General features: G+C 41.5%; 2 protein-coding genes and 1 long non-coding RNA gene across 3 annotated transcripts; all 3 read right to left on the bottom strand.

Moving 5' to 3' along the window:
* Window positions 1–2,859: 2,859 nt before the first annotated feature.
* Window positions 2,860–4,801, bottom strand: LOC119726291. Its single transcript, XR_005270820.1, has 2 exons — window positions 4,644–4,801; window positions 2,860–3,008 (listed from the first exon to the last, which is right to left on the bottom strand). It is a non-coding gene; the product is annotated as an uncharacterized LOC119726291 (long non-coding RNA).
* A 1,209-nt stretch (window positions 4,802–6,010) lies between these two features.
* LOC119726910 lies at window positions 6,011–6,937 on the bottom strand. Its single transcript, XM_038198763.1, has one exon. The coding sequence runs from the start codon at window positions 6,935–6,937 to the stop codon at window positions 6,011–6,013; it is 927 nt and encodes a 308-aa protein (XP_038054691.1).
* Window positions 6,937–11,921, bottom strand: LOC119726911. Its single transcript, XM_038198764.1, has 2 exons — window positions 11,662–11,921; window positions 6,937–10,856 (listed from the first exon to the last, which is right to left on the bottom strand). The coding sequence occupies exon 2, from the start codon at window positions 10,759–10,761 to the stop codon at window positions 6,937–6,939; it is 3,825 nt and encodes a 1,274-aa protein (XP_038054692.1). The 5' UTR covers window positions 10,762–10,856; window positions 11,662–11,921.
* Between the last annotated feature and the right edge of the window lie 14,344 nt (window positions 11,922–26,265).

Raw genomic sequence — 26,265 nt, forward strand, 5'->3', positions numbered from 1 at the left:
GCCACCATTTCTATGCAAATTAGTTGGACCCAATATCGCGCCTTGGTTCAATCGTCGGCAAAAGCTTAATGTTTTTCTTTATTTTGTGCTGGATTCTAGCGCACGACCTCGTATGCGAAAACAGATAAGTGAAGGCGGGGCTAATATGTGGAGTGTCCAATCACACCTTGGTAAATCCGGACGTCATCAATTGTTTGCGGCTAGCTATTCGCCTTTTGCGGACGTGACAGGAACCACAGTTTTTGTGCATTGGTACCGTGTGCAGAGACAAATAACGCACGTGTACGTACATGTATGGATTATGTATGGTGCCACGTTTTACTAAGCAAGTTTCCCCGCAACAATCGACCAATAAGAAAGCGACATTTAAGGTCAGCTAACGCTATTAACATAATGAGCACCACCCCCAAAACCTCACATGGACGATGAACCAAGGCGCTATATTGGGTCCAACTGATTTGCATAAAAATAGTGGCTGCTTGAGGTCGCTGTTCGCGCTGTATTTTTAATGCCCTGTACTGCATGCATAGCGCTTACAACCTCGACCCCAGGGTGTCGAGCAGTACGCGTCCATCACTACCTGCTCTCTCACCCTGGTATTGGATCATTTGCATGTGCAAGATTTTTGAACACGTATGCAAATGAGGAATAGTCTGGTGCCTGCTTGTGCGTTACATTTGCGTTTGTTTTTGTATGCGGTGTCTGGGGTAAAAGCAGAGTCAATTCGTCGCAGCGCGAGCATGGCGTGAGTTACGAAAAACACGATTTATTTAATTAAATTGTTAAGATCTTACCAAGACAACATGTAGTATCAGGAAGATCGTGATTTCTTCCCCAAGAATCTCTTCAAAACTGCCAAACGGGTGTCTAGTCATTAGAATTGAGAAAAGTCTGCTTTTGATTGTAAAGGTGATTTTTGAGCAATAAAAAATATTTTGACTCTAATTTCGTGATTTCTTCCCCAAGAATCTCTTCAAAACTGCCAAACGGGTGTTAATGGACCGAGACGAATTATCACGCAGTGAAGACCGGATCATCACACTGTTATTCCAATTAATAAATACCTTTTCATTGAAATAAACAGTAAAAATGCTCCAATTTTGTGACTTTCTTTCGGCGATATTTCCAGATTTTTTTTGTGTTCAGGTTCATAGCAACCTCATCCCCAGGGTGTCAAGCAGTACGCGCCCACCACTACCTGCTCTCTCACCCTGGTATTGGATCATTTGCATGTGCAAGATTTTTGCACACGTATACAAATGAGGAACAGTCTGGTGCCTGGATATGCGTTACACTTTAGCGTTTGTTTTTGTATGCGGTGTCTGGGGTAAAAACAGAGTCAATTCATAGCAGCGCGCTCGAGCACGGCGTGTCGTTACGAAAACACGATTTTTGAAATCAAACTGTTACGATCTTATCGAGACAACATGCAGTATCATATTTCATATTAATATGAGCAAATTAGAAAGGAAATTAGTATTTTCGAGAAGGCGTGGACGAATGATCGCGAAAACACGTACTGCACGTTGTGAATAACAGCACCAAGTACACGATAAAGATCCATTACTAGCCAATTGCCGTACCCAATCAGGATACAGGAAGAAAGTTTCCTATCCAGGGTTTACTATTGGAAACCGTGTTGGAAATAAAGTAAGCACTGGGGACGAGTTTGGGTTCATAGGCTATATTTTATCTTATGCGTGGTACCCTGTCTCTTCAATAAGCGTTGTTATATACATCACAGCCGGGCCCAGGCTGTGCTGGACAACTTCTTCATTGCGTACGCGTACCATCCAGGGTGCGTAATTTTTATTCCTAGGAGGGTTAGGGGCAATGTCATGAATAATTCAGTAGTTTCGTTTTGAAAATTATGTTTATCCATGAGAACGGACAATGACATCAACATCATTGTTGTTAGTTACTCAACCAGTTACAATACATTAAAGCATTTTAAAGAACGGTTGTCGTCGAGCTACCACACAGTAGCCTCTAGTGGACAGCGAGATGAGCTTATGGATACAAAGATCCCTGGTTCAAATCCACGTCGTCGCTGCTCATTTTCATCAGCTAGTTTTCTTCTCCAAATTTATCACTGAGATAATTTTAAATTAAGGGGAAAATAGAACGAGAACCTAAGTCTTGCAATGATGCAAAGGAAAACTGAATTATTCATGACATTGCCCCTAACCCTCCTAGGAAAAAAAATAAGCGTCCAGCGTTTGGACTTTTGCTGCCGTAGCGAAACAAATTACAACAATGTTTTCATATTTTTACCTGATGGAGGAAGATGAAATTTTGCTTACACATTATTGTGTGTCCAGAATTACAAAGATGCTTGGTCAGTTAGGAAAGGTAAATTTGTCGATGGGTGAAGTGTTTAAAAAAATTAATTGTAGATCTACGCTTTCGTCATAAACATCCTACGATGTGGTTTTAAAACTTCCTTTATACGCGCGCGCACCCATAGCAACTGTGTTGTGTACGCGTGCGTCAATCTCAAGCGAAGGTGGTTGAGCGCATGTGCAGTGCTGTATTGTTACAAGCTGTTGTATGACTGTTGTAAATTTGGCCTATCATTGCCTTCCATGGGGCTGGATCAATGCTGGTTCAGGGGCCATTTTTTTGCGTATTCTTTGAAGCCGGTCTTTATATCTTATTAATACACCCCACGTGATCCAGTCATGACCAATCAGAAACCATCAACTCTCCAAGGTATTTATTAATACTAAACACGAGCCTTGGCTTGGGCCTTGCTTAGACTTGTTGCAAATCAAAATTTACTTTCTTGTTGACTTGCCTAAGAAAGGCTTGCTTTTGAACTGAACCGTACGTTCAAACTGATGAATTAGTACTTCATCCTTAAACTATTCAATCAATCAATCAATCAATCTTAACTTTATTTCCAATTCCAATTCTGAACAATATACAGATAGTGAAAAAACGTGAGGTTGAAAGTTATCCCTGTGAGATTTTCCCGTGAGATTTTCCCGTGAGATTTTCCCGTGGTTCTAAATAAAGAACAAAATAAGGAAGGAAATAAATGGAAATCCCTAGTGCATCCATACATGTGCGTCCTGTGTCCTAATTACATGTAATAATGAATAAAGGGGGTCATGTGATCTACATGTACATGAACATGGGCCTACATGTCTTTAGAGTTACAATAATCACATGGATAATATTACACAAATGGGTATTGGGTGTAAATAGCTTCAACAGCCTTAATTAAGACTAATAGCACTTTAACATTACTAAGTAGGTAAAACTGACCCTATAACACTGTAAACATGTACAGTCAAACCTGTACAGAAAGACCGCTGAAGGGAAACAATAAAAGCTGTCTTAATAGACAGGTGGTCTCTCTGTACAGGTTGGAAATATTTGCCCTCCCTTTGGCTTCCCTAACTTAATGCGGGGGGTCATTACAGTCTAAACCTGCCTTATCCAAACGTACACTACATGTACATGTATGTTCTTCTTTCTTTTAGTTATTTGTTTAAAACATAACTATTCCTTTAAAAAAAAAAATGAAATAAAAAGTCATATTGTGAATGATTTCAAAAAGTGTTTATTATTTTATGTTAATATTATGTGAGAATTAGCTGTACTGGAGCAGCAATACCTGCACAACTACAAGTAAAAGTAGGGTCCTACAACGAAGGGGAAGTTTCTCTTTCCAAGATTCTTGACGATCACACGATCAACTTAAGTTATGACCTCCATTTTCATTTGAAGTGAAAGCTAACTTCAATAATTCCTTCCAGGATTCGGGCTTGAAGAATATGGAGCCATATTCTTTCTTTTTCAAAAGCAATATTGGAACAAACTCGCATTACAGGGTAGATGTAATCTACGCGATGTTGTGTAAACACAATGTGCAAAATTGCACATGCTAGCAAACTTGATGAAAAGCTCAAAGGTCGATTAAGAGCACAAAAAAAATTTAAATCTTTTTTTTCACGATTTAAAAATAAAGTTGATCAATAAACTTGACAACAAAAATCCTTGAGTATGTTGTGTGTTTTTGTTTTTCAGAAAACATGTAAACGAACTTTAATTTAATTTATTTTAATGATAACAAAAGTATGTGGGTGGACGAGACTGACAGGTCACAAGTCATGCACATGCCTAGTGCATTTTGTTGAATGGAGCTCAGCTTTCCAAGCTGCTGCACTGACAATAGGGGCATTGTTGATGTGACCACAGACCCAGATTAAGCTTGAAAATGTCCTGGAAATCCTGTGGTTGATTTACTAATCCTCTGAAGTGGTTTATGTGGCTCTTGCTTTTTCTTTTGAGAAAGGAATCAACCATTGTACAGAAACAAGTGGGCATTTTGTGGTCGCTTTTCATGGCTTGCAGTCGTTCTGTACAGACTTGAGCATTCCTACGGAAGCAAAATGTGCGGTCGCTGGTCGTGTTAAGCAGGTGGTCTTTCTATACAGGACTTAAGTAACGGGATTTGTCAGTGGGGGATTTTTAAATGGTCATTACGGACAGGTGGTCTTTGTGTACAGTGGGTCGCTAAGGCAGGTTTGACTGTACATGTATTTATCACTATACACATGTACTTAAAATGATTATCAAAACAGTTACATATCACCCCAGAAAGGTCCCCATAAAGGCATCAAAAATGTACTTACTATTCAAAATCACGCACAGGAATTATCTTGGATGATTATGGGATAACTAGGAATGGGATTTTAGGCAACCTGGTTTGTTATAAATGGGAAAACAGGTCAAGTTTGGATCAAACGCTGGAACGGAAGTTACGGACATAAATGTGATTGGAAAATAAGGATATTATGCTATCCAGCAGTAAGCCAAATGAATATGCAAAACAACAAGAGGGCGCTAGTCAGCACAACAATACAGCTACTACTTTCTGACACAGCCGCCCCTAAATTTGGGAAACAAATTTATAAGTACAAAAGAAAGCATGTTGTGAAACCATCCAACTGTTCATCAACCTATGAGGTCGGAGCGTCCTTGAGTTCATCGTTGTTGCTCATCTCAGGGAGTTGAATCAGCCGAGCTACAGGACGTGTGTAGACCTTGTTTCTGACTCTCACGTCGGCACTCCGGACACGACCATCCGGTCCAGGGAAGGTTTCAATAACTCTGCCGATAGGCCACTGCGCCCGAGTGAGATTCGGGTCAATGATCATGACGACATCGTTCTTGCACAAACCCACCACATCTCTTTGCCACTTCTGACGACTCTGAAGTGAAGGTAGGTAGAACTTGGAGAATCTGGTCCAGAAGTGGTCTGCAAGAACTTGGCTATGCTTCCACTGACGTCTGCCCAACAGGTCTTTGGCTGGATAAAAACTTAAGGTAAAGCTGGGTCGTAGCGCCCCATCAGAAGGACATTCGGTGTGACAGGGTCAATGTCGGCAATGTCTAAAGATGTGTAGCCAAGAGGCTTCGAGTTGAGAATTCCTTCGACCTCGATGAGTACGGTGCGAAGGACTTGCTCTGGTACCGTCTGATCATTGAGGACAACTCGCAGGCCATACTTGGCTGACTTGATCTCTCTCTCCCACAATCCTCCGAAATGTGGGGCATTTGGAGGGTTGAAACGAAATCTTACTTGGTGTTTGGCAAGCTCTTGCTGTAGGGCTGGATCCATCGCTGAGAAGGCTTCCTTCAGCTCGGAAGCACCCCCTTTGAAGTTGGTTCCGCAGTCTGACAGCAGCTCATACGGCTTCCCCCTTCTGGAGGCGAATCTTCGGAAAGCCATCAGAAAGGCATCGGTGTCAAGACTCTCAAGTAGGTCTAGATGCACTGCTCTCGTTGTCATGCATTTGAAAATGATGCCCCAACGCTTCTCTGTTCGCCTGCCTATCTTGACAGTCATCGGCCCAAAGCAGCCAACGCCTGTGGAGTAGAATGGTGGCTGCTGGAAGCGGAGGCGGGCAGAAGGAAGATCCCCCATCTTAGGGACACTTGGAGTGGCTCTCCACCTCTGGCAGTCAAAACATTGACGCTGATGTTTGCGGACAGCCTGTCAACCACGCAGAATCCAGAATCTTCTTCTGATTTCGGCATGGACACGTTCTGGACCATAGTGCATGAGTCTCTGGTCAAAGTCCTGGATAAGGAGCTTAGTTACAGGATGTACAAGGTTGAGCACAATTGGATGCTTGGTGAATAGCGGGATTCCTTCAGCATGACGCAGCCGGCCCCCAACTCTGATGACTTGGTCATCTCCATCCCACTCTGGCGAGAGCTGCAGCAGTCTACTTCCTCGAGGGAGCTCCTTACCATCCTTGAGGGCACCCCACTCTTCGGGAAAACTGGATTTCTGGGCTCGTTGGAATAGGTGAAGCTCAATTTCTGCTCGCTGATCAGCTGTTAGTTCAACAGGACCATCATCCTTCGCCGCCCCGTCACAGAGCTGCTTAGATGCCTCGATGAGCTCATCCATAGATTTGTACTTCTCCAGGTCTGGGATGTCAGCCAGTTCCACAGTCACTATAACGCAGAAGGAGGATTTCTTCAGCTCCGAGGAATCCTCAGCTAGGGCAGGTGGGAAGGCTGGCCAAAGATCAGGGCTTGCGGATAGGAATGGTGGCCCGTCTCGCCATCTGCAGGGTTGACTGAGTGACAGCAGACTTTTCCCTCTCGTCAGATCATCAGCTGCATTATTTTTCGTGTCAACGTAGCGCCATTGGTCGACGTAAGTCAGGGTCTGGATCTGGGCCACTCGGGTCCCCACAAAGACTTTATACCTCACAAAGACTTTATACCTACAGGACTCCGACTTCAGCCATGTCAGGACTGTCGTAGAATCACTCCAGAGAACAATATCTTCTAGGGGTAGAGTCAACTCTTGCTGAAGGAGACTGGACAATTGAGCCCCTGCCAAAGCGGCCGAGAGCTCGAGGCGGGGCATGGAGAGCTGTTTCTTTGGTGCAACTCGGGACCTGGCCATTACAAAAAGCTGGTGTGTATGGTATGCTTCTCATCTTCCGTCCGGAGGTAGGCGACTGCACCGTAGATCCTCTCAGACGCGTCACAGATGATGTGAAGCTGGCGACTGGCTGTTTCTGGGCTGACATCAGGGGGCGTGTAACATCTAGTTAGATTGATGACAGACAGGTTTGGTAGCTCATTTTCCCAGGCTCGCCATCGGTCCATAATCTCTCCGGGCTCCAGGGCATCGTCCCAGTCACGTTTGGTCTTCCATAAGTCCTGTACGATAACTCTGGCTCTGGCAGTGAATGGTGTGAGGTACCCATTTGGATCATACTGGCTGGCTAAGGTTTTGTACATGTTTCTCATGTTCAGGCAATCATAGTTGACTACCCGGTGCCGGTATTGCAGATCATCTGTGCTACAGTCCCACTGGAGTCCGAGCATGGGTTCGGCCAAGTCTGTCTCTCCAAACGTCAGCCAGAGATCACAGCCATCTGAACGTGCTTCAGGAGGGAGATCGGCTACAACGTTGGGTACATTACTGGCCCATTGACGAATCTCAAAACCACCCTTGGCAAGCAAGTCACGCATGTTGTGGACGAGAGCCTTGGCTTCGTCTTCCTGTGGTACACTGACTAGGCAGTTATCGACGTAGAATGATCTATCCACTGCATCAGCAACTTCAGCAGACTTCTCTCGATGATCAAAGGCATGCTTACGTAGCGCACAAGTGGCGCAACAGGGGCTGCATGTTGCTCCGAAGGGTAGTACCTGCCACTCATAGATCTTGGGTTCGGTGTCGGTCTTCATGTTTCTCCACAGGAAGCGGAAGAGACATCTTTCGGTGGGCTGCAGCCTTACTTGGTGGAACATTGCCTTAATGTCCCCTGACACTGCTACAGCATGTTGGCGGAAACGCAACAGTACCCCAAGGAGCGATGCACCGAGGGATGGACCAGGAAGTAGGTGCTCATTGAGTATCTGGTTCTGATACTGGAAGGAACAATTAAACACAAGGCGAAATTTCCCGTTGTTTTCGACTGTGTGATGCGGAATGTACCAGGATTCTTCAGACTTTGCAGCATCTTCCACTGCCAGGATTCTGACGTAACCAGCATCTACTAGCTTCTGGATCAGCTCGTTGTGTTTCTCTGCCAGCGATGGTCGGGTTGCAAGGCGCCTTTCTGTTCTTCTCAGGGTTGGAAGGACAGCCTCCTTTGGAGCGTGGAACTTGGCGTTGTCAGTTCGCAAGAGGGGAGTTACATAACGCTGAATTCCTCCCTCAACCACACGGGCTGTCTTGTCTTCTAGAAGTTGCACCGCACGTTGATCTTGCTTGGAGCGAACGACATGCTGTTCGTTCACATAAGGCACAACATCAACTTGCCAAAGTTTCTCAACGTGCCTCATCAGCTCGGCTGTCTCTGATTGGGCTGAGAGTTTGAAGCACCATTGCTCACCAGCTTTCTGCTTCAAAATGCTGGCTGGTCCATGGAGAGTCCAACCCAGTCTTGTGAGAGCGGCTACTGGTGTCCCACTAGGGCCGAACCTGATAGGTCGTCTTGGGGCGATTAGGTCAACGTGATCTGACCCAATTAGGATGACTTGTCGAGCTCTATCAACCAAAGGCAGTGGCAAGTCACGAAGATGTGGGTAGCACTCTTGCAGTATCTTGACTGGATACGTATATTCGGACAGGCATAGGTTACCAGCAGCAAAGACACCATCCAGGGAGAACTTCACATCTGGCTTGTCATGGGGTGACACAGACAGAGACACGGATTTACCTTGACAGATGACAAGGTCTTCTCTGACTGTTTGTAGATGCATAGTCTCTGGTGTTCCGCTGAGCTTAAGCTGTTGTGCTGCATCTTGAAGTAACATGGTTCGCTCAGATCCATCATCAAGTACTGCATAAGAGTCAATGTTGCTGTCTGGACCGTGGAGGGTAACTCTTACCACTTTCAGCATGGTATTGCATGGTCGGCTAGGTTTGTCTACATAAACGGACTGGCTTGTAGGTTTCACCATGAAAACACTTGTAGCCTTCTGGGCAGCCTCATGCAGAACTGTAAGGTGCACTTCCTTACACTGGTGGCATGGTTTCTTCAAGGTGCATGCATCAGGTTCATGCTTGCGGCAACACTTCCAACAGCATTTATTCTCTTGGATCCACTTCACTATCTCCTCGGTAGAAAGTGCCTTGAAGGTTTGACAGCCATTCAAGAAGTGATCTTTCCCATCACAGAACGGACAGAACGGCTTTGGCTTCGGCTTGGTGTATTTGGGGCTCACAGATTTCTCCTGCTTGCCTCCTGTCAGGAATGCAGATGTCGGAGTTGGCTTCTGCTTCACCGGTCGATGATCTCGGTTTACTCTGGAACTACTCTGATCTTGGATGTGACTGGTAACGGCTTGTTTGGCGAGCATCTGCGACTGTGACTTCAACTTCAGCCACGCGGCAAACTGGGGAAGAGTGTACGTTTCACCTGAGTTCGGCTTGAGTATACCCTTCTTGATGCAGTGCTCTATGAAACTGGTGCGGAGACTCGGGGAGAGTTTGCTCAGCAGCTTGTCTACATGTGAGCCACATCGAAGCTCCACTTCGGCTTGGCCGTCTAAGGATTCAAGCATGCCCACCAAGGAGGATACATCGAGACAGAAGTCTTCAAAGGACTCGGTATCGTTGTGCTTGATTGGCGGTGTCATCATAATTGCAGCTATTTCAGTCTGCACCAGCTGACGGGGTTGGCCATATTTGTCGCTCAGTGCTGCCAATGCCTTGGTGTATGGCTGGCTGCTATGGAGGTAGGATTTTGCAAGCTTCAGGGCCTTGCCGTCCAAACTGCCGATTAGCACTTGGTACTTGTATTGCTCGCTGAGATGCGGGTGAACATTAACCAGGTTCTGGAGAGCAATCTTCAGCAGTGCAAAGTCTTTCTCCCTACCACTGGAAAACTTCGGCAGGGTTGGTTTCGGTACACCGAGGGATGATGCCATGAGGAGATCCATGAGGTTAGTGTTCACTGATGCAATTTCTGGAACAGTTCCCAAAGTGGGAGGAGATGTTGGCGTGATGACTGATGACGGTGGTGCACCGGGGTTGCAGACAGGAGTATGATTCGACTGTTGGAGCGTGTTACTGGTTGGGAACACTGGTTTCAGGGAGTCACATCCTGTTTCCTGCAGGGTGCGCACTGGAGTAACTGGTTGCTGTCCAGTAATAGAGCAGGTGGGTGCACTGGGAGGTGAACCATTCACAGGGACTTGTGAAGTGGTCAGTACAGTCTGGTCAGTCTCAGCTACATCTGGGGTGTTCAAAGATGTATTGCTCAGCGACAGGGTTGGATCAGCAGTTGGCTGGGAGCATGGAATCTCACTGATGTCATGGATAGCTGGATCTGCATCCTCTTGCAGAAATGATTTAACAGCCTCGGCATCTCGTAGTTCCAGTTCGGCTTGACGCAGTCTTCTTCGTCTAGAAAGACGCATCGTAATTGTCTCTCGCTCTCTTAGCCCTTGACGTTCAACTTCCTCAAGCTGCATACGTGCTGCTCTGGCTCGGTCATCCTGCTCTTTGAGTTGTGTGTCGTATAACTCATCTTCGGCTATCTGCCGTTGGAGTTCCTGAAGCTGGGATTGCTTCCTCATGGCGGTGAGCTTCGCAGCTTGTGAGTCGCTCAGTTGGGAGATGTGGGAACAGCTTGACCGGCTTGAGTGATGTGAAGTTGTGGAGGAAGTGCGATGGCTACCAGTAGGGGAACCAAGTGCAAAATCTTTGAAGCGCTTGGGTGGACGAACAGTCCGGGATGGACGGGTGGATGTTGGCAGTCGATCCATATGTCGCTGGTTCGAATTCGGCTCGAAGGACCATGAAAAAACGTGAGGTTGAAAATTATCCCTGTGAGATTTTCCCGTGAGATTTTCCCGTGGTTCTAAGTAAAGAACAAAATAAGGAAGGAAATAAATGGAAATCCCTAGTGCATCCATACATGTGCGTCCTGTGTCCCAATTACATGTAATAATGAATAAAGGGGGTCATGTGATCTACATGTACATGAACATGGGCCTACATGTCTTTAGAGTTACAATAATCACATGGATAATGTTACACAAATGGGTATTGGGTGTAAATAGCTTCAACACTTAATCGCTATGGAACTAATTATAGCCTTAATTAAGACTTATAGCACTTTAACATTACTAAGTGGGTAAAACTGACCCTATAACACTGTAAAAATGTACATGTATTTATCACTATACACATGTACTTAAAATGATCGAAGTGGCTATCGTTACGGCACTCGTTGTTTAGCGCCCTCTACGATATTTTTTTGATACGCACGCGGGTATATAATTATTTGTTTCTCCACGTTTTATCGAGCAGTGCGCCAGCTCAGCCGATTGAGGGTAGGATTTTGCACCGCGAGGTTGCGGGTTCGAATCTCAGTTTTGCACTCGAATTTTTTTCCTTTTCTAACCTGAGGCTTTGGAGGATTTTTTTTAAAAGGGAAATAAAGTCCGAATTTCATAAAGTTCAAATTCACTTTTTTCCTTCTAATTTTATATTTTCTTGTCATGTTTTTTTATAAAAGTTGCCAGGTTGCAGTCTACCGTAACGATAGAAAATGGGAAATGCGTTACGGCTGCCGTAACAATAGCCACTGCGTAAAATGATTATCAAAACAGTTACAAATCACCCCAGAAAGGTCCCCATAAAGGCATCAAAAATGTACTTACTATTCAAAATCACGCACAGGAATTATCTTGGATGATTATGGGATAACTAGGAATAGGATTTTAGGCAACCTGGTTTGTTATAAATGGGAAAACAGGTCAAGTTTGGATCAAACGCTGGAACGGAAGTTACGGACATAAATGTGATTGGAAAATAAGGATATTATTGAGGGCGCCCTACATGCTATCCAGCAGTAAGCCAAAAGAATATGCAAACCACAAGAGGGCGCTAGTCAGCACAACAATACAGCTACTACTTTCTGACACAGATAGTATGGATAAGAGTGTAAATAATACAGTACAAAAGAAAATAATTAGAATTATAACAACGCTTGGAAATGGAGGGGGTCTATACACTCTTTTAAAAAAATGGTTAAAATTTACACAAAGACAGAGGGTCGAATTGTCAACCGTTGGATGGCTTATTTTCGGTAGAGACGAGAACCGCACTCACCATGGACATATTGAACTCGTCTTCGACTTGTTTGATATTTTCATAGCTCGTACTGTTAATTCTCGTTTCACCCTCCAAGCTATCCAATATTATAAAAAATATGATCAACATTTGAGTAATAAGAAATTAAACTTTTGACAACCTGATTTTAGACAGAGCAAACAGATACATGAAAGCTTTCTTGTTGTTTGTACAGCAAAACTCTTTCTTTGGAATTTTTCAGTCTGAAAGATAATTTTAAAACTGAAGGAAACATCTAGAAATAAAACAGTCTCAAACTTGGCAGCTGTTTGTTTATCAAAAATGATGGAACAATCACAGGTTATTTATTCCCTTATAGCTAATGTAGGATGGCCAAGTGCGCCCTCTGTTGTTATCTAAAAGTTTTGCGAGTGATTTGCATATCATGACCTTTGGGCTCGCTTCCCGCGTACGCGCACGTAAAGGCCATTTGTAATAAGTTTTTCTCCTGTGGGCTTCGAGCAGAGAAGACCGGTATAAAATTGTCTCCGAAAATTCTCTCTATTTGTAGGGAGCATGGCTCCTGCCATGCTCCCTGAGGTATATCATTCTGGGAGAGTACTTCATAGAAAGTTCCCGGTGAGTATTTTGCTGTTTTTCATCATCATTTTGTGAGAGAAATTGTGTATTTTCGGGATGAGACATTCGTTGCATTGTATTTGTACTACTGTCATGACTGTGTAGTTTTGTATTATAGTGTTTAGCGTACATGTGTTGAACTTTGACACACACACACACACCCACACACCTTACTGTGTCATACCTAATCTAGCAATGTTAGAGGTACCGCGATATTGACATTTCCTATTCTGGTGACACACAAAACTGAAGTTTTTCAAATGAATGTTACTGTGTCCCATCAAGCTATTTCAGCTTCAAATCACTCCTACATGTCGACAAATATGTCTTCTTTTACAAAATGGCAATAGATCGGGAAAAACATACCTCAATTTGTCCAAAACCAGAAGTTTCAGAGCGTGATTTTCAGGACGGCCGTCATGAGCGCGGCCATTTTGACACTAAGTTTGGCATTTTCATGCCTCGAAAATGGGTTACCGTTTTTAATTGATAATGATACCGCCCTCTCTTGACTTCCAAATCAATAAATACTGCCATCAATTGAACAGATAGGATTGGACAATCTGCCGATGCTTTTTGTTTCGTTTCAAACGGTCAAGAAATAAGGTTTTAAGGAAATTTTTGCCAATTTTTGCCAAATTTTGATCAAATTTGCCACTTTTTTTCACAATTTAGATATACAGAACATGGGGGGGGGGGATTCATGTAAACCTATATCACTAAATTCCTTGGTCCTTTCTGAGTAAGAATGTCTTGATTTTGTTCCTGCGTTTGATTGCGGTCTGTAGAAATGTATTTGTTTAAAAGTCTAATGACATCTCCGCGCTGATGTTTGGCCAGCCCTTGACGCAGTTGATGATGATGATGCGCTGTCATGTTTGCCAGTAACTCATTGTTTTTTATGAATGAAACTCGTACAAACGTCCATTCATGACCAACAAATGTATTTCAGTTGATTTCAAAATTACTGTTTTAATTTAATAATAATAAAAAAAATCATGTATTAACTTGATTAAAGGATTAATTTAATTACATCAGCAATAATAATGCATTTTCATTTGCTGCCAAAACTTGACTTGTAACCTTCGATGGGGGAGGGGTGGTAAGTGTGCATGCAAGTCAGACGTAATTCTGGTGGAGTCAGATTTTTTTCCAAAGCCCTTTGGACTGTAGCCAGGGCAGGGAATATCAACAATTTTTCAATTATTGGAGGAAAGGAAAATGTCTTAAAAGGTGTGTCAATATTCCCTGTTTATTTTACACATAAATTAGTCTTTCTGGATTCGTGCTTCATCACAAAAGGTCATGAGTGGATCTCCACAAGCTGCAGGAAGATCTTCCAAAAGGAGACCTAATCACTGAAGATCAATAAGGTTACATTAATATAAATTACTCTTCCATCTTATGCAGAAAAAGTGGGGGCATAGGAATTGGGATGCTGATATAAGGGAATATCTGGAGACATCACTTTCTCCTCAGTAGGTGCTGCTCCACCCTGGTTACAGAAATAAAAAAACACACACAATCAGAATAGTTTCACGAGTAATAATGGTGTGTTTCGGAAGACATTACTTCTGAACGGAAGCAGCTATGACAATGACGTTTGCACCATTGAATTTCTCTCATCAGGCGCTTTAATTTGATGTATAGTTTGACTACATTTGAACCAAAACTGAATAGTATGGTCGGTTTTTAGTTAACAAATACATTAACTCAAATGACGACCAGAAGAGTTCCAGGAGTATGGTGTCTTTGGGCGGACATAACTTCTGAACGGAAGCACCTATGACAATGTTGTTTGCACCATTGAATTTCTCCTATCGTGAGCTTTAATTTGATGTATAGTTTGGCCATATTTAACAAAAAATTAAAATTCATGTAATAATGCTACCTAATCTATTATTGTGCATAGGGCTTTGAATACTTGAATTGTTTTAAGAATAAATTTATTGTAGTTCATGTTATTGGAAATAGTCGTCATATCATCACTTTTGTTAGAACACTCGTCCTCTTTAAATTGAGGGCCGGCCTCCTTTTGCCGTCCTGCTACAAAATGGCGTCGTAGACAGGATTGAGTGCTCCGACAGTTGACATCTTTTCTACTAGTACATTGCAGTGAACTTTTCAATGACGACGCGTTTTTATCCGGAAATATATGGCCCCGGACTTTAGATTTTCTAGTGCACCGGAATTCGTGTTCACGAATCGCACTGAATCGCTTCCGTGTGTTTGATTGTTGCGATCATAGACGTGATGGTCATCATCTGATTTTTGCCTCACCCTGCGTTGAGAGGACGTCATTGACAAGCTACATTGTGTGCTGTGAAACTTTCATTGTAACAATCTATTTTTAAAATTGTATTTGATATTTGACCATTTTGTATCCAAGCTTAGATCTGTTCAGTTTTTAGGCAGTTGTGCCTTGTGTGAATCTGTAGTAGATTCTATATTAGGAACAGATAATTATAGAGCCAGTTGTTGGCCCTTTGCTTTGGATTGAGTGTTTTTGAGTCAAATACTAGTATTGCTTGTTGCACACACACCATTGTAACTTCTGGTTTTCAGCTAACTGCATTTTTTTGACATTTTTCACCAGTGCATAGTGTCATTTGCTTCTTCTATTATAAGATTGTCTTGGCATTTTTGGGTGACTTTTTAGACCGTGTCAGTTGGAGATTTTTATAGTGGAATTGTACTTTTGTCTTCAGTGTAGTTAGACATACTTTTGACTTGTATTTTATTGTTTGTTTGTATGCAGATCTGATTGTAGGTCAGTGATTGAGGCCTGATTTTGTAACAAGTCATATTTTTGTGTGTGCATTCCAAGGTAATTATTCCAACCATGTCTGTGCCAGACTCTATTTCGAAGTCAAATAGTGCTTTAGCTAGGACCATAGTTAGTGCCTTCACAAATATTTTATGTGAACAAAATGAAGATGCTTGTCCTATTGATAGAAATGCAGTGAGTAGCATTGAAGCTGCACTGAATGATAGATTTGCCGCTATTGTGAAATGTTTCGAGAAGCCTAGTGAAGACAGGGTTCATGAATCGCAGTGTCCTGACCTTGTTATGTGTTCTCATACAGTTGAGGTGGTAGATGCTGTTTTTGAAGAGGCTAAGCCGCTTCTAATTGAGACGGTTTTACTTGAAGCATGCTGACTTTTGTAATGTGCAGGTGGAAGGAGTAGTTTCTGTTTCTCTCACTGTGAGTGTTTTCGATGATAGCCTTCATGTAGTTAGCTACAGTAATGTAACGCACCCCGCACATAGTTTGTCAGATGGCAAAGCCAAAGAAAAAGTAGGGAACCCTCCCTTGTCTTTGGGTATTGCAGCTTATCTCTGTGTGTTGGCAGTAGTGGTGACCATAATGACTGTTAATAGGAGTACAGTACCTCATATTCGGGGTCTGTGGCCAAATGCCATTACTTAAAAGAACTTGTGTTTATCTATGCCTAGCATGATCATTGTACATGTATTTGGCTATGTACTGATAGCTCAAGCTGCCCCTCCATATTTTACTGTATAAATATTGGTGACTTTTTGCTCTTAAAAAAAAAAGGGACACAGGATTTATCCGCACCATATTTACTTATTTCATTGTATAAACTTGTACTTGTTATTTTTCCAATTTTTTTTTGGAAATTTTTGTTGTCATTCACATGTTTGAATGAGATTATTGTACGAATTGTTGTACAAAATATATGCCTTTTATAATTTTGTTTTTATGTTCATGTAGGTGTATCTTTTGTATGATGACTTATGGATCATTATAGTTTCTTGATTCAGGCAGATGCATTTAAGGTTTTTCCTGACTTGTCAAGGTTGGTTCACAGATACGTGGTATTTTCATGTTTTTCTCTCTCTTTCATTTTATATGGGATAGGAATTTGTGTGTCTTGTTTACATTTCCAAATTTATTCCCTGAGAACGTTTAGTGACGGGATTGTGGATTCCTAATTTTAGTGTAGTTGCTAAGTGGAACATTTTGTCAGCAGTATTGTAGTTTGGTGTATTCCAACTATTTTTTACTCACAATATTATAGGATATTTTTGTTTTCCCCTTTTTAGTGAGATTTGTCTGGCACTTTCACCATGGAATCTACCATTTATAGGAAAATATTCAGGAAATGTATGTGCGTATGTACTTTGTAAATTCCTCTCCTATTGTTGTTGCTAAGTACTATTAGTGATGGGTGTTGCTCCTAGTTTAGCTTTGTTTTGGGTAGAAATGTAATTGTTTTCATAGCCTTATGTGGGTGAAGGATGTTGTAGTTGGTTGAGTTGCCCAACTGTTTGTTCTCACAGTGTGAATGAAACTTTGTATTATTCTACTCTGCAGTCTATCTGGGGATGCACTGAATTGTTTGAGAAAAATACATTTTGCCTCATTGCTTTGCTAGCAACACAAGTGTATTGACAGCCACTTGTAGACCTATATGTAGTGTATGAACCTCCTGTTTGCCTGCCACTTCATATCCAATTGTTCCATTACAGCTAAAATTGACTTCTATCTTAATACAGATCCAATGTAATTTAGATTTCATTACCTTGTTATGCACATTTAAAATTATAACGAGTGTATGTTCAGAGTTGTTGGCATAAAACCACAGTTTTATTATCTAGTGTATGGTGCATGCAGGGGTGCTCTGTAATAATTTCACCTTGTGTTGTGTTTAACCCTGGTTGACCTCATTGTATTACAATGTATCAATTTTGGAATGAGATTGAGTGCAACACTATTGTACTTATCGTTTCGGTTTTGCGGTAACACCATGTGGTAATAACTACTGCTTAGAAGATATTAGTTCTGAGAAGAACTTGCCCTGCTTATTATCAACTTGCTAAGTAGTTTTTGTTCTGTTTAGAACAGTCCTGCTGTAAGTTCTAAAAGAACTTGTCTTTAGAACTTACAGCAGGACTGTTCTAAACAGAACAAAAACTACTTAGCAAGTTGATAATAAGCAGGACAAGTTCTTTTCAGAACTAATATCTTCTAAGCAGTAGTTATTACCACATGGTGTTACCGCAAAACCGAAACGATACCGATACCCCACCATGCAAAGCCTCAAATCTTATAACTATTGTACTTGTTTACTTATACTGTGTACAGATCTCGACGTGTGAAAATTTTCCAGACAGGGTTTATGTGATCCTTTAAATGATTTTGAGCTGACTTGGGAAGGTTTTGTGGAATATTAATTCCATCATGTATTTTATGACAGTTTAGACTTACTGATGGTTTATATAGCAAACCTTGAGTGGATATGTACGTTGTATTTCCCTTTATCTTTCAAGGATTATTGCATGTTTATAATTCTTGTGATGAAAGTAATAATATTACATTACAACCGTTTTAATTTGAAGACTGCATTTAGATATGTAACATGTATTCATTGCAAATCACTTAGTTATTGATAATTGTATAAACTCAATCAGGTCGCCCTTGTATTTGTGTTATTAGGGACCACTCGGGTCGCGTGGTCTTAAAGGGAAAATACAACATTTGCAAACATCAAAAAATAAAACTACCAAATTATTTTGAAATACCTTGCTGGACTGTTAGTGAATGACAGTGTAAAGCATCCTGTAAAATCATGGCACCTGGTATACTGTCATTTTCAAGAAAAGTGGTATTTTTGTATCAATTTCCAACGCTGGTCGGCCGACCAGCGTTGGAAAAAACTGGCTTTTTTTCAAATACTGGCCCCAATTGGCCATCGCACTTGTTTGCAATCGATTACACACCTATGAACGGGTACAAGCCAGCTAGACTGGTTCCCTGACCTTACAATTCCCCAATGTATGTAAACTGCTCTGTTTCTTCTTATATGGAGTCAGGGAACCAGACTACAGGAAAATGATTGTTTTTCTTGGTTTTTATAGCATTTTCGAACCCAAAACCTCAAAAAAGTCAGTGTAACTATATTTGCTATATATTTCCAACCCCCCAATTCCATCCATTTCTGAAAATTACAGCAAAAGCAAATGATGTATATTCCCTTTAAAGTAGGGAACTTGTAGGGAGACCAAGTGCGCCCTCTGTTGTTATCCAAAATTTTTGCGAGTGATTTGCATATCATGACCTTTGGGCTTCCCGCGTAAAGGCAAGTTGTAACAAGTTTTCTCCTGTGAGCTTCGAGCAGAGAAGACCGCGTATATAAAATTGTCTTCGAAAATTCTCTCTTTTTGTAGGGAGCATGGCTCCTGCCATGCTCCCTGAGGTATATCATTCTGGGAGGGTACTTCATAGAAAGTTCCCAGTGAGTATTTGCTGTGTTTCATAATCATTTTGTGAGAGAAACTGTGTATTTTCGGGATGAGACATTCGTTGCATTGTACTGTCATGACTGTGTAGTTTTGTAATATAGTTTGTAGCGTACATGTGTTGAACTTTGACACACACACACACACACATATTGTATACTGTGTCATACTTAATCTATTATGGTGCATAGGGCTTTGAATACTTGAATTGTTTTATGAATAAATTTATTGTAGTTCGTGTTATTGATAGTCGTCATATCATCATTAAACAAATTAGAGTCTCCCCCTCCCCCCCCCCCCACAAAAAAAGAAATAAAAAAGACAGACTAATATAGACCCTTCTCAGATGAAGTCATTATGTTATCACGCCCCTTGCTGGCGCACACGCACACGCCAATGCTGGAGTACTTACACACCCGCATCATGCACGTCACGTTACTTGTCTGCAAGACTATGAGCTAGATGGCATTATAACACCTCACCCACAGATTATGTATCTTGATTGGCCGAGAGCGAGTCACATGTTACTTTCTAATTTTGCTATCAATCTGTGTACGGCCAAAAGTACTATACCCGTAGCAACCAAAGTACTATACCATTGGCAACCAAAGTACTATTTCCACGGCGCGGTATTTGTGTGCAAATGCATGCTGGTGTGCGGGTTGCGCGCAGCGCGGGTTGCGCGTAGCGCGTATTGTTCCAAAGAGAGCACGCTGCAGATTTGGGTTCAAACATTTTGTGAAGGGGTAGTTTGGAAGAGAGAAATACATTTTCCACCAATTTGTATTGAAATTGAAGTTTATTTCAACTGTGTTCAGATTCAAATAATTTAAAATATTAAAATCAAGCAGAATCTGTGGGTGAAGTGTTATAAAACAAATATTGAATGCTTTATCTCGTGGTAAAGTAAAACTAGCTCTCGGTGATCCATGGACCATTCTATTTTCCCTCGGCTTTGCCTCGGGATAATAGATAGGTCCATGGATCACCTCGGGAGGCTAGTTTTACTACACCACTCGAAACATTCAATATTTGTGTATTATACTATGCGTATGTATCGTGCGTGTGCATAGAACTCCCAAAATGCGCAGCGTATGAATCACACGTGTGAATAGTACTCCAAAGTGACGCCAGTGAGAAGGGTCTAGACAAAAATATTTACATTTTTACCACATATTTAAAAATATAAAATGTTTCAAGAAGTCTACTAAAGACCATGCCACTCGCCTTGGTCGGCTGGTGCCGATTGTAATCTAAAGTTTTTTTGCTGCCATAAGGTATACACGCACGCATATCTCGCACTGCAGGCCTTACTTTTCCCAGGGATTTCGTACTTTTTTTCTAGGTAGCCATCAATGTTGGTAATTGCCTTTAAATAAGAAAACTGTGTAAAAGGATTTACCACTCAAACCGACCAACTAAGTATTAATCGCTTTACCAGGGAGCAAAGATGGTTCTATTAGGGATGAAATAAATGGTCCAGTGACCAGGGTGGGGAAACTGTAAAGCGCAATGATCATTTCTTTGGAATTACGCTATATAAAAGACAATATTTTTATTGTCAAAATCATTAAGGCACAGTGTACCCCTCCTTTAATCTAAATTGTAAACATTGGAAATTGTGGTATCCAGCAACAAGCTACAGTAATTTGTTATAGCGGTTCGGGATGGGGGAGGGTTAGTGGAATCTAGAGGGTGTACGTCAACCATACCCTCCTCCCTAATTCTTCTGTAAACTTCGCTGTGTTAGATTTTTCTTTTCCTGACTTAAAAACCTTTAAGGAGCTATCAAGTCGCGCTGTATAATGTATATTCCGTTTACGGAATTTGATATAGCGACATGTGCGCATGCGTCACACGATAGTCCCTTTGAAAGTGGGGGGGGGGGGGGGGGGGCTCGGGTCCCTAATTTCCCTTTGAGTACACCACTGCCATGACTGCATGGTTGCATAAAAACAAAGATGAATGCAACAATTTGTGGACAGATACACAAATTGGAATGTATTTGAACATTGCTTTAATTTTTAAAAATTGTTATAACATTGAAAGATATTTGCATTGGCTGTGAAAATCTCTTATTTAGAAATGAAATTTAATACCATTCTAACAAATTTGTTGACATTTTGATCTTTAGATTTCATATTTATTATTCATACTATTTTAAAGGGAAGATACAACATTTGAAAACATAAAAAACGCATTGACCAAATTATCATGAGATATCTTACTGGATTGTTAGGGAATGACAGTATAAAGCATCATGTGAAGTCGCGGCTCCTGGTGTGCTGACATTTAAAAAAAAAAGTATTTTTCCAACGTTGGTTAGCCTTGGTCAATACTCTCGTCGTTATTCGTCCCGTACCGTCGTCGGCATATATCCTCACGCGCTATGCAATACAGCGCGAACAGCGACCTCATGCGGCCACTATTTTTTATGCAAATCAGTTGGAGACGATGTCGAGCCTTGGTTCAATCGTCGGCCAAAGCTTATGTTTTTCTTTACTTTGCGCTAGATTTCCAGCGCACAACCTCGTATGCGAATACAGATAATGTAGGCAGGGCTAATATGTGGAGTGTCCAATCACACCTTGGTAAATCCGGACGTCATCAAATTATTTGCAGCTATTCCGCCTTTTGCGGACGTGACAGGAACCACATTTTTTGTGCATTGGTGCCGTGTGCAGAGACACACAATGTGTTCGTGTATGGATTATGTACGGTGCCACGTTTCACTATGCAAGTTTCCACGCAACGACCGACCAATAAGAAAACGACATTTAAGGTCAGCTAAGGCTATTAACATAATGAGCACCACCCCCAAAAATTCACATGGACGATTGAACCAAGGCTCGACATCGTCTCCAACTGATTTGCATAAAAATAGTGGCCGCGTGAGGTCGCTGTTCGCGCTGTATTTTTACATGCATGTGCTAGCGCATGAGGATATATGCCGACGATTGACCGCGTACGGGACGAATAACGACGAGAGCATTGACCAAGGCTAAACGTTGGTCGGCCGACCAGCGTTGGCGAAAACTGGCTTTTTTTTCAAAAAGTGCTCCTAACTTTTCATATTTAGTTCGTCTGCATTTTTTTTTCAATTGATTACACGCCTGCGAAGACTACAAGCCTGCTAGACCGATTCTCTGATCTTACAATTCCCCAAAGTCTATAAATTGCTCCGTTTCATCATAAGTGGGGTCAGGGAACCAGACAACAAGAATATGATTGATTTTCTTGGTTTTTTCAGCATCTACGAACCAAAAACGTGAAACAAGTCAGTGCAACAATATTTGCTACAGCATACTTATCCTCCAAATCCATTTATTTCTGAATATTGCAGCAAAAGCAAATGTTGTACATTCCCTTTAATAGACAAGAGGGACATTTCCATTATTGCCCCCGCAACAAAATTTATAGAACACCTTTTTATTCATTTCTCGGGCCCCCCTCTCCCCAAGTGAGCCTGGCAATTAGGTTTCTTACCGGTTGTAAGTCAATAAATGCCTCCATGTTTGAATCGCAACGTCCACTTGCTTGACCCCATGACTTTGCACCAAGAATGAGGGGCAAAATGTGAAATGCCAAGGCCATCTTCTCTTCTGTAAAACAAAACATTAGTTTCAGAAATGAAAGGCACACAAAGTCAATAATAGAATGAATGGAAGTACATGTAATATGCTCACATTCCTTGAGAGTAGCCAATTGACTAAAACCTTAAACATTTCTTGGTTGGTTGATATTCTAACTGTCAAGTCCACTTATTATATTATTTTCCGCACACACATCCCGTACCTGCATCGTTTTCTAATGGTCCCTGTTGTCTGCGCCCAGGATGGCTTCAAAGCGTATCCACGCGCTAGAATGAGGAGTTAGCGCTCTAGTAATTTAATATAGCTCTATGGGCCCGCGCCGCATGGACACCGCGGGTTACGGAAAATTCCAAAACGACAGGAATGACCAACAACCAAACACTTTGCAAAGAAAACATCCGATTTCACCAAAACGGCCACAGAATTACTACTTGTATCTCGTGGAACGTAGTAAGTATTTCTGTGGCCGTTTTGATGATGGAATCGGACTGTCGTCAGACCACGACCAAATGTTAAAAAGGCGATATTGTTAAAAAGGCGATCACTCGGACTGCAGGGCGGTCAATATTTTTTGTTTACTTTTTTAGAAGCAAATTTCTCAAAATTTGAGAGATGTTAAGAAAATTAATTTTAAAGCGAATTAACATTTGCAAACTTGAATAAAAAAATACCAAAATGAAATGCCTTACTTGATTGATTGTTGGTGAATGCAGTTTAAAGCATCATGGCCACCTGGTGTGTTGTCATTTTCAAGCATTGGATAAACGGACTTGTATCGAATACTGCCCCCAATTTACCATATTTAATTAGTCTGCATTTTGTTTGCAATGGATCACCCAACTATGAACGGGTAAAAGCCATCAAAACTGGTTCCGGAACATACAATTCCCCAACGTATAAATTGCTCCGTTTCATCTTAACTGGGGTCAGGGAACCAATACAGGAACAATGGATGGCATGAATTACAACTAGGGCGTCGTAATATAATCCAGACACGACTGTCCCTCAAAACTGTAAGCAAAATACTGCGCGTATAGAATATGTAAACGCTTATATACAAGGCACATAAAATATTGTAATTTGTCACAGGCCGCGTGAAGCAGCCTATTTGCTCAAATTATTCACAACTTAAAAAGCATAATAGATGTCGTGTCTAGGTTTTTATAAAATGTCCATGACAGCGGGTAGCCGCAGACTGAATAAAGATGGTACCCCTGAAAGGTAAATCTTGTACAATCTTGTTTTGCATAATTAATAGCTGAATTTTCTCCCATTGCCTAGACTTATTTTTTAGAAATGTTTCACAATTGTAGAGACTTTGAAGTTGCAGCAATTGAAAATGTGATTTATATGAGTAAGACTTTGAGGGCAAAGATCATTTGAGGCCACTTTTTAGCAACCTCTTTAGGGGGAGAAAGGCACTATTTCGTTTAAATCTTCTGTATATTTTGTCTTCTTTTCGTGACCAATCATCTGGCCAAAATTCAATTCAATGCTCCAATTAATTTTTGAGATTTCATGTCGTCTTGGACTATCGTTCCTGTGCAAAAGTGAGGCAAATGTTCTGTTGGGACTGCCACTGCAGCCCATCGCCAAGTTTTGCTACGGGTCGCGACACAAGACACTGTTTAGGGACAGAAAAACTATATTTTGTTGAAATCTTCTGTATATTTTGTCTTCTTTTTGTGACCAATCATCTGGCCAAAATTCAATTCAATGCTCCAAAAATTTTGAGAGAGCATGTCGTCTTGGACTATCGTTCCTGTGCAAAAGTGAGGCAAATGTTCTGTTTGGACTGCCACTGCAGCCCATCGCCAAGTTTTGCTACGTGTCGCGACACAAGACACTGTTTAGGGAGAGAAAACCAATATTTCGTTTAAATCTTCTGTATATTTTGTCTTCTTTTCGTGACCAATCATCTGGCCAAAATTCAATTCCATGCTCCAATTAATTTTTGAGATAGCATGTCCTCTTAGACTATTGTTCCTGTGCAAAAATGATGCAAATGTTCTGTTTGGACTGCCACTGCAGCCAATCGCCAAGTTTTGCTACGGGTCGCGACACAAGACACTGTTTAGGGAGAGAAAACCAATATTTCGTTTAAATCTTCTGTATATTTTGTCTTCTTTTCGTGACCAATCATCTGCCCAAAATTCAATTCAATGCTCCAATTAATTTTTAAGATAGCATGTCGTCTTGGACTATCGTTCCTTTGCTAAAGTGAGGCAAATGTTCTGTTTGGACTGCCACTGCAGCCCATCGCCAAGTTTTGCTACGGGTCGCGACACAAGACACTGTATAGGGAGAGAAAAACAATATTTCGTTTAAATCTTCTGTATATTTTGTCTTCTTTTCGTGACCAATCATCTGGCCAAAATTCAATTCAATGCTCTAATTAATTTTTGAGATAGCATGTCGTCTTGGACTATCGTTCCTGTGCAAAAGTGAGGCAAATGTTCTGTTTGGACTGTCACTGCAGCCCATCGCAAAGATTTGCTACGGGTCGCGACACAAGGCACTGTTGAGGGAGAGAAAAACAATATTTCGTTTAAATCTTCTGCATATTTTGTCTTCTTTTTGTGATCAATCATCTGGCCAAAATTCAATTCAATGCTCCAATTAATTTTTGAGATAGCATGTCCTCTTGGACTATCGTTCCTGTGCAAAAGTGAGGCAAATGTTCTGTATGGACTGTCACTGCAGCCCATCGCCAAGTTTTGCTACGTGTCGCGACACAAGACACTGCTTAGGGAGAGAAAAACAATATTTCGTTCAAATCTTCTGTATATTTTGTCTTCTTTTTGCGACCAATCATCTGGCCACAATTCAATTCAATGCTCCAATTATTTTTTGAGATAGCATGTCCTCTTAGACTGTCGTTCCTTTGCTAAAGTGAGGCAAATGTTCTGTTTGGAGTGCCACTGCAGCCCATCGCCAAGTTTTGCTACGGGTCGCGACACAAGACACTGTTTAGGAAGAGACAAACAACATTTCGTTTAAATCTTCTGTACATTTTGTCTTCTTTTCGTGACCAATCATCTGGCCAAAATTCAATTCAATGCTCCAATTAATTTTTGAGATTTCATGTCGTCTTGGACTATAGTTCCTTTGCTAAAGTGAGGCAAATGTTCTGTTTGGACTGCCACTGCAGCCCATCGCCAAGTTTTGCTACGGGTCGCGACACAAGACACTGTATAGGGAGAGAAAAACAATATTTCGTTTAAATCTTCTGTATATTTTGTCTTCTTTTCGTGACCAATCATCTGGCCAAAATTCAATTCAATGCTCCAATTAATTTTTGAGATAGCATATCGTCTTGGACTATCGTTCCTGTGCAAAAGTGAGGCAAATGTTCTCTTTGGACTGCCACTGCAGCCTATCGCCAAGTTTTGCTACGTGTCGCGACACAAGACACTGTATAGGGAGAGAAAACAAATATTTCGTTTAAATCTTCTGTATATTTTGTCTTCTTTTCGTGACCAATCATCTGGCAAAAATTCAATTCAATGCTCCAATTAATTTTTGAGATAGCATGTCCTTTTTGAATATAGTTCCTGTGCAAAAGTGAGGCAAATGTTCTGTTTGGAGTGCCACTGCAGGCCATCGCCAAGTTTTGATACGGGTCGCGACACAAGACACTGTTTAGGGAGAGAAAAACAATATTTCGTTTAAATCTTTTGTATATTTTGTCTTCT

This window comes from Patiria miniata, unplaced genomic scaffold, assembly GCF_015706575.1.
Source record: "Patiria miniata isolate m_02_andy unplaced genomic scaffold, ASM1570657v1 HiC_scaffold_2, whole genome shotgun sequence".
Lineage (NCBI taxonomy): Eukaryota > Metazoa > Echinodermata > Asteroidea > Valvatida > Asterinidae > Patiria > Patiria miniata.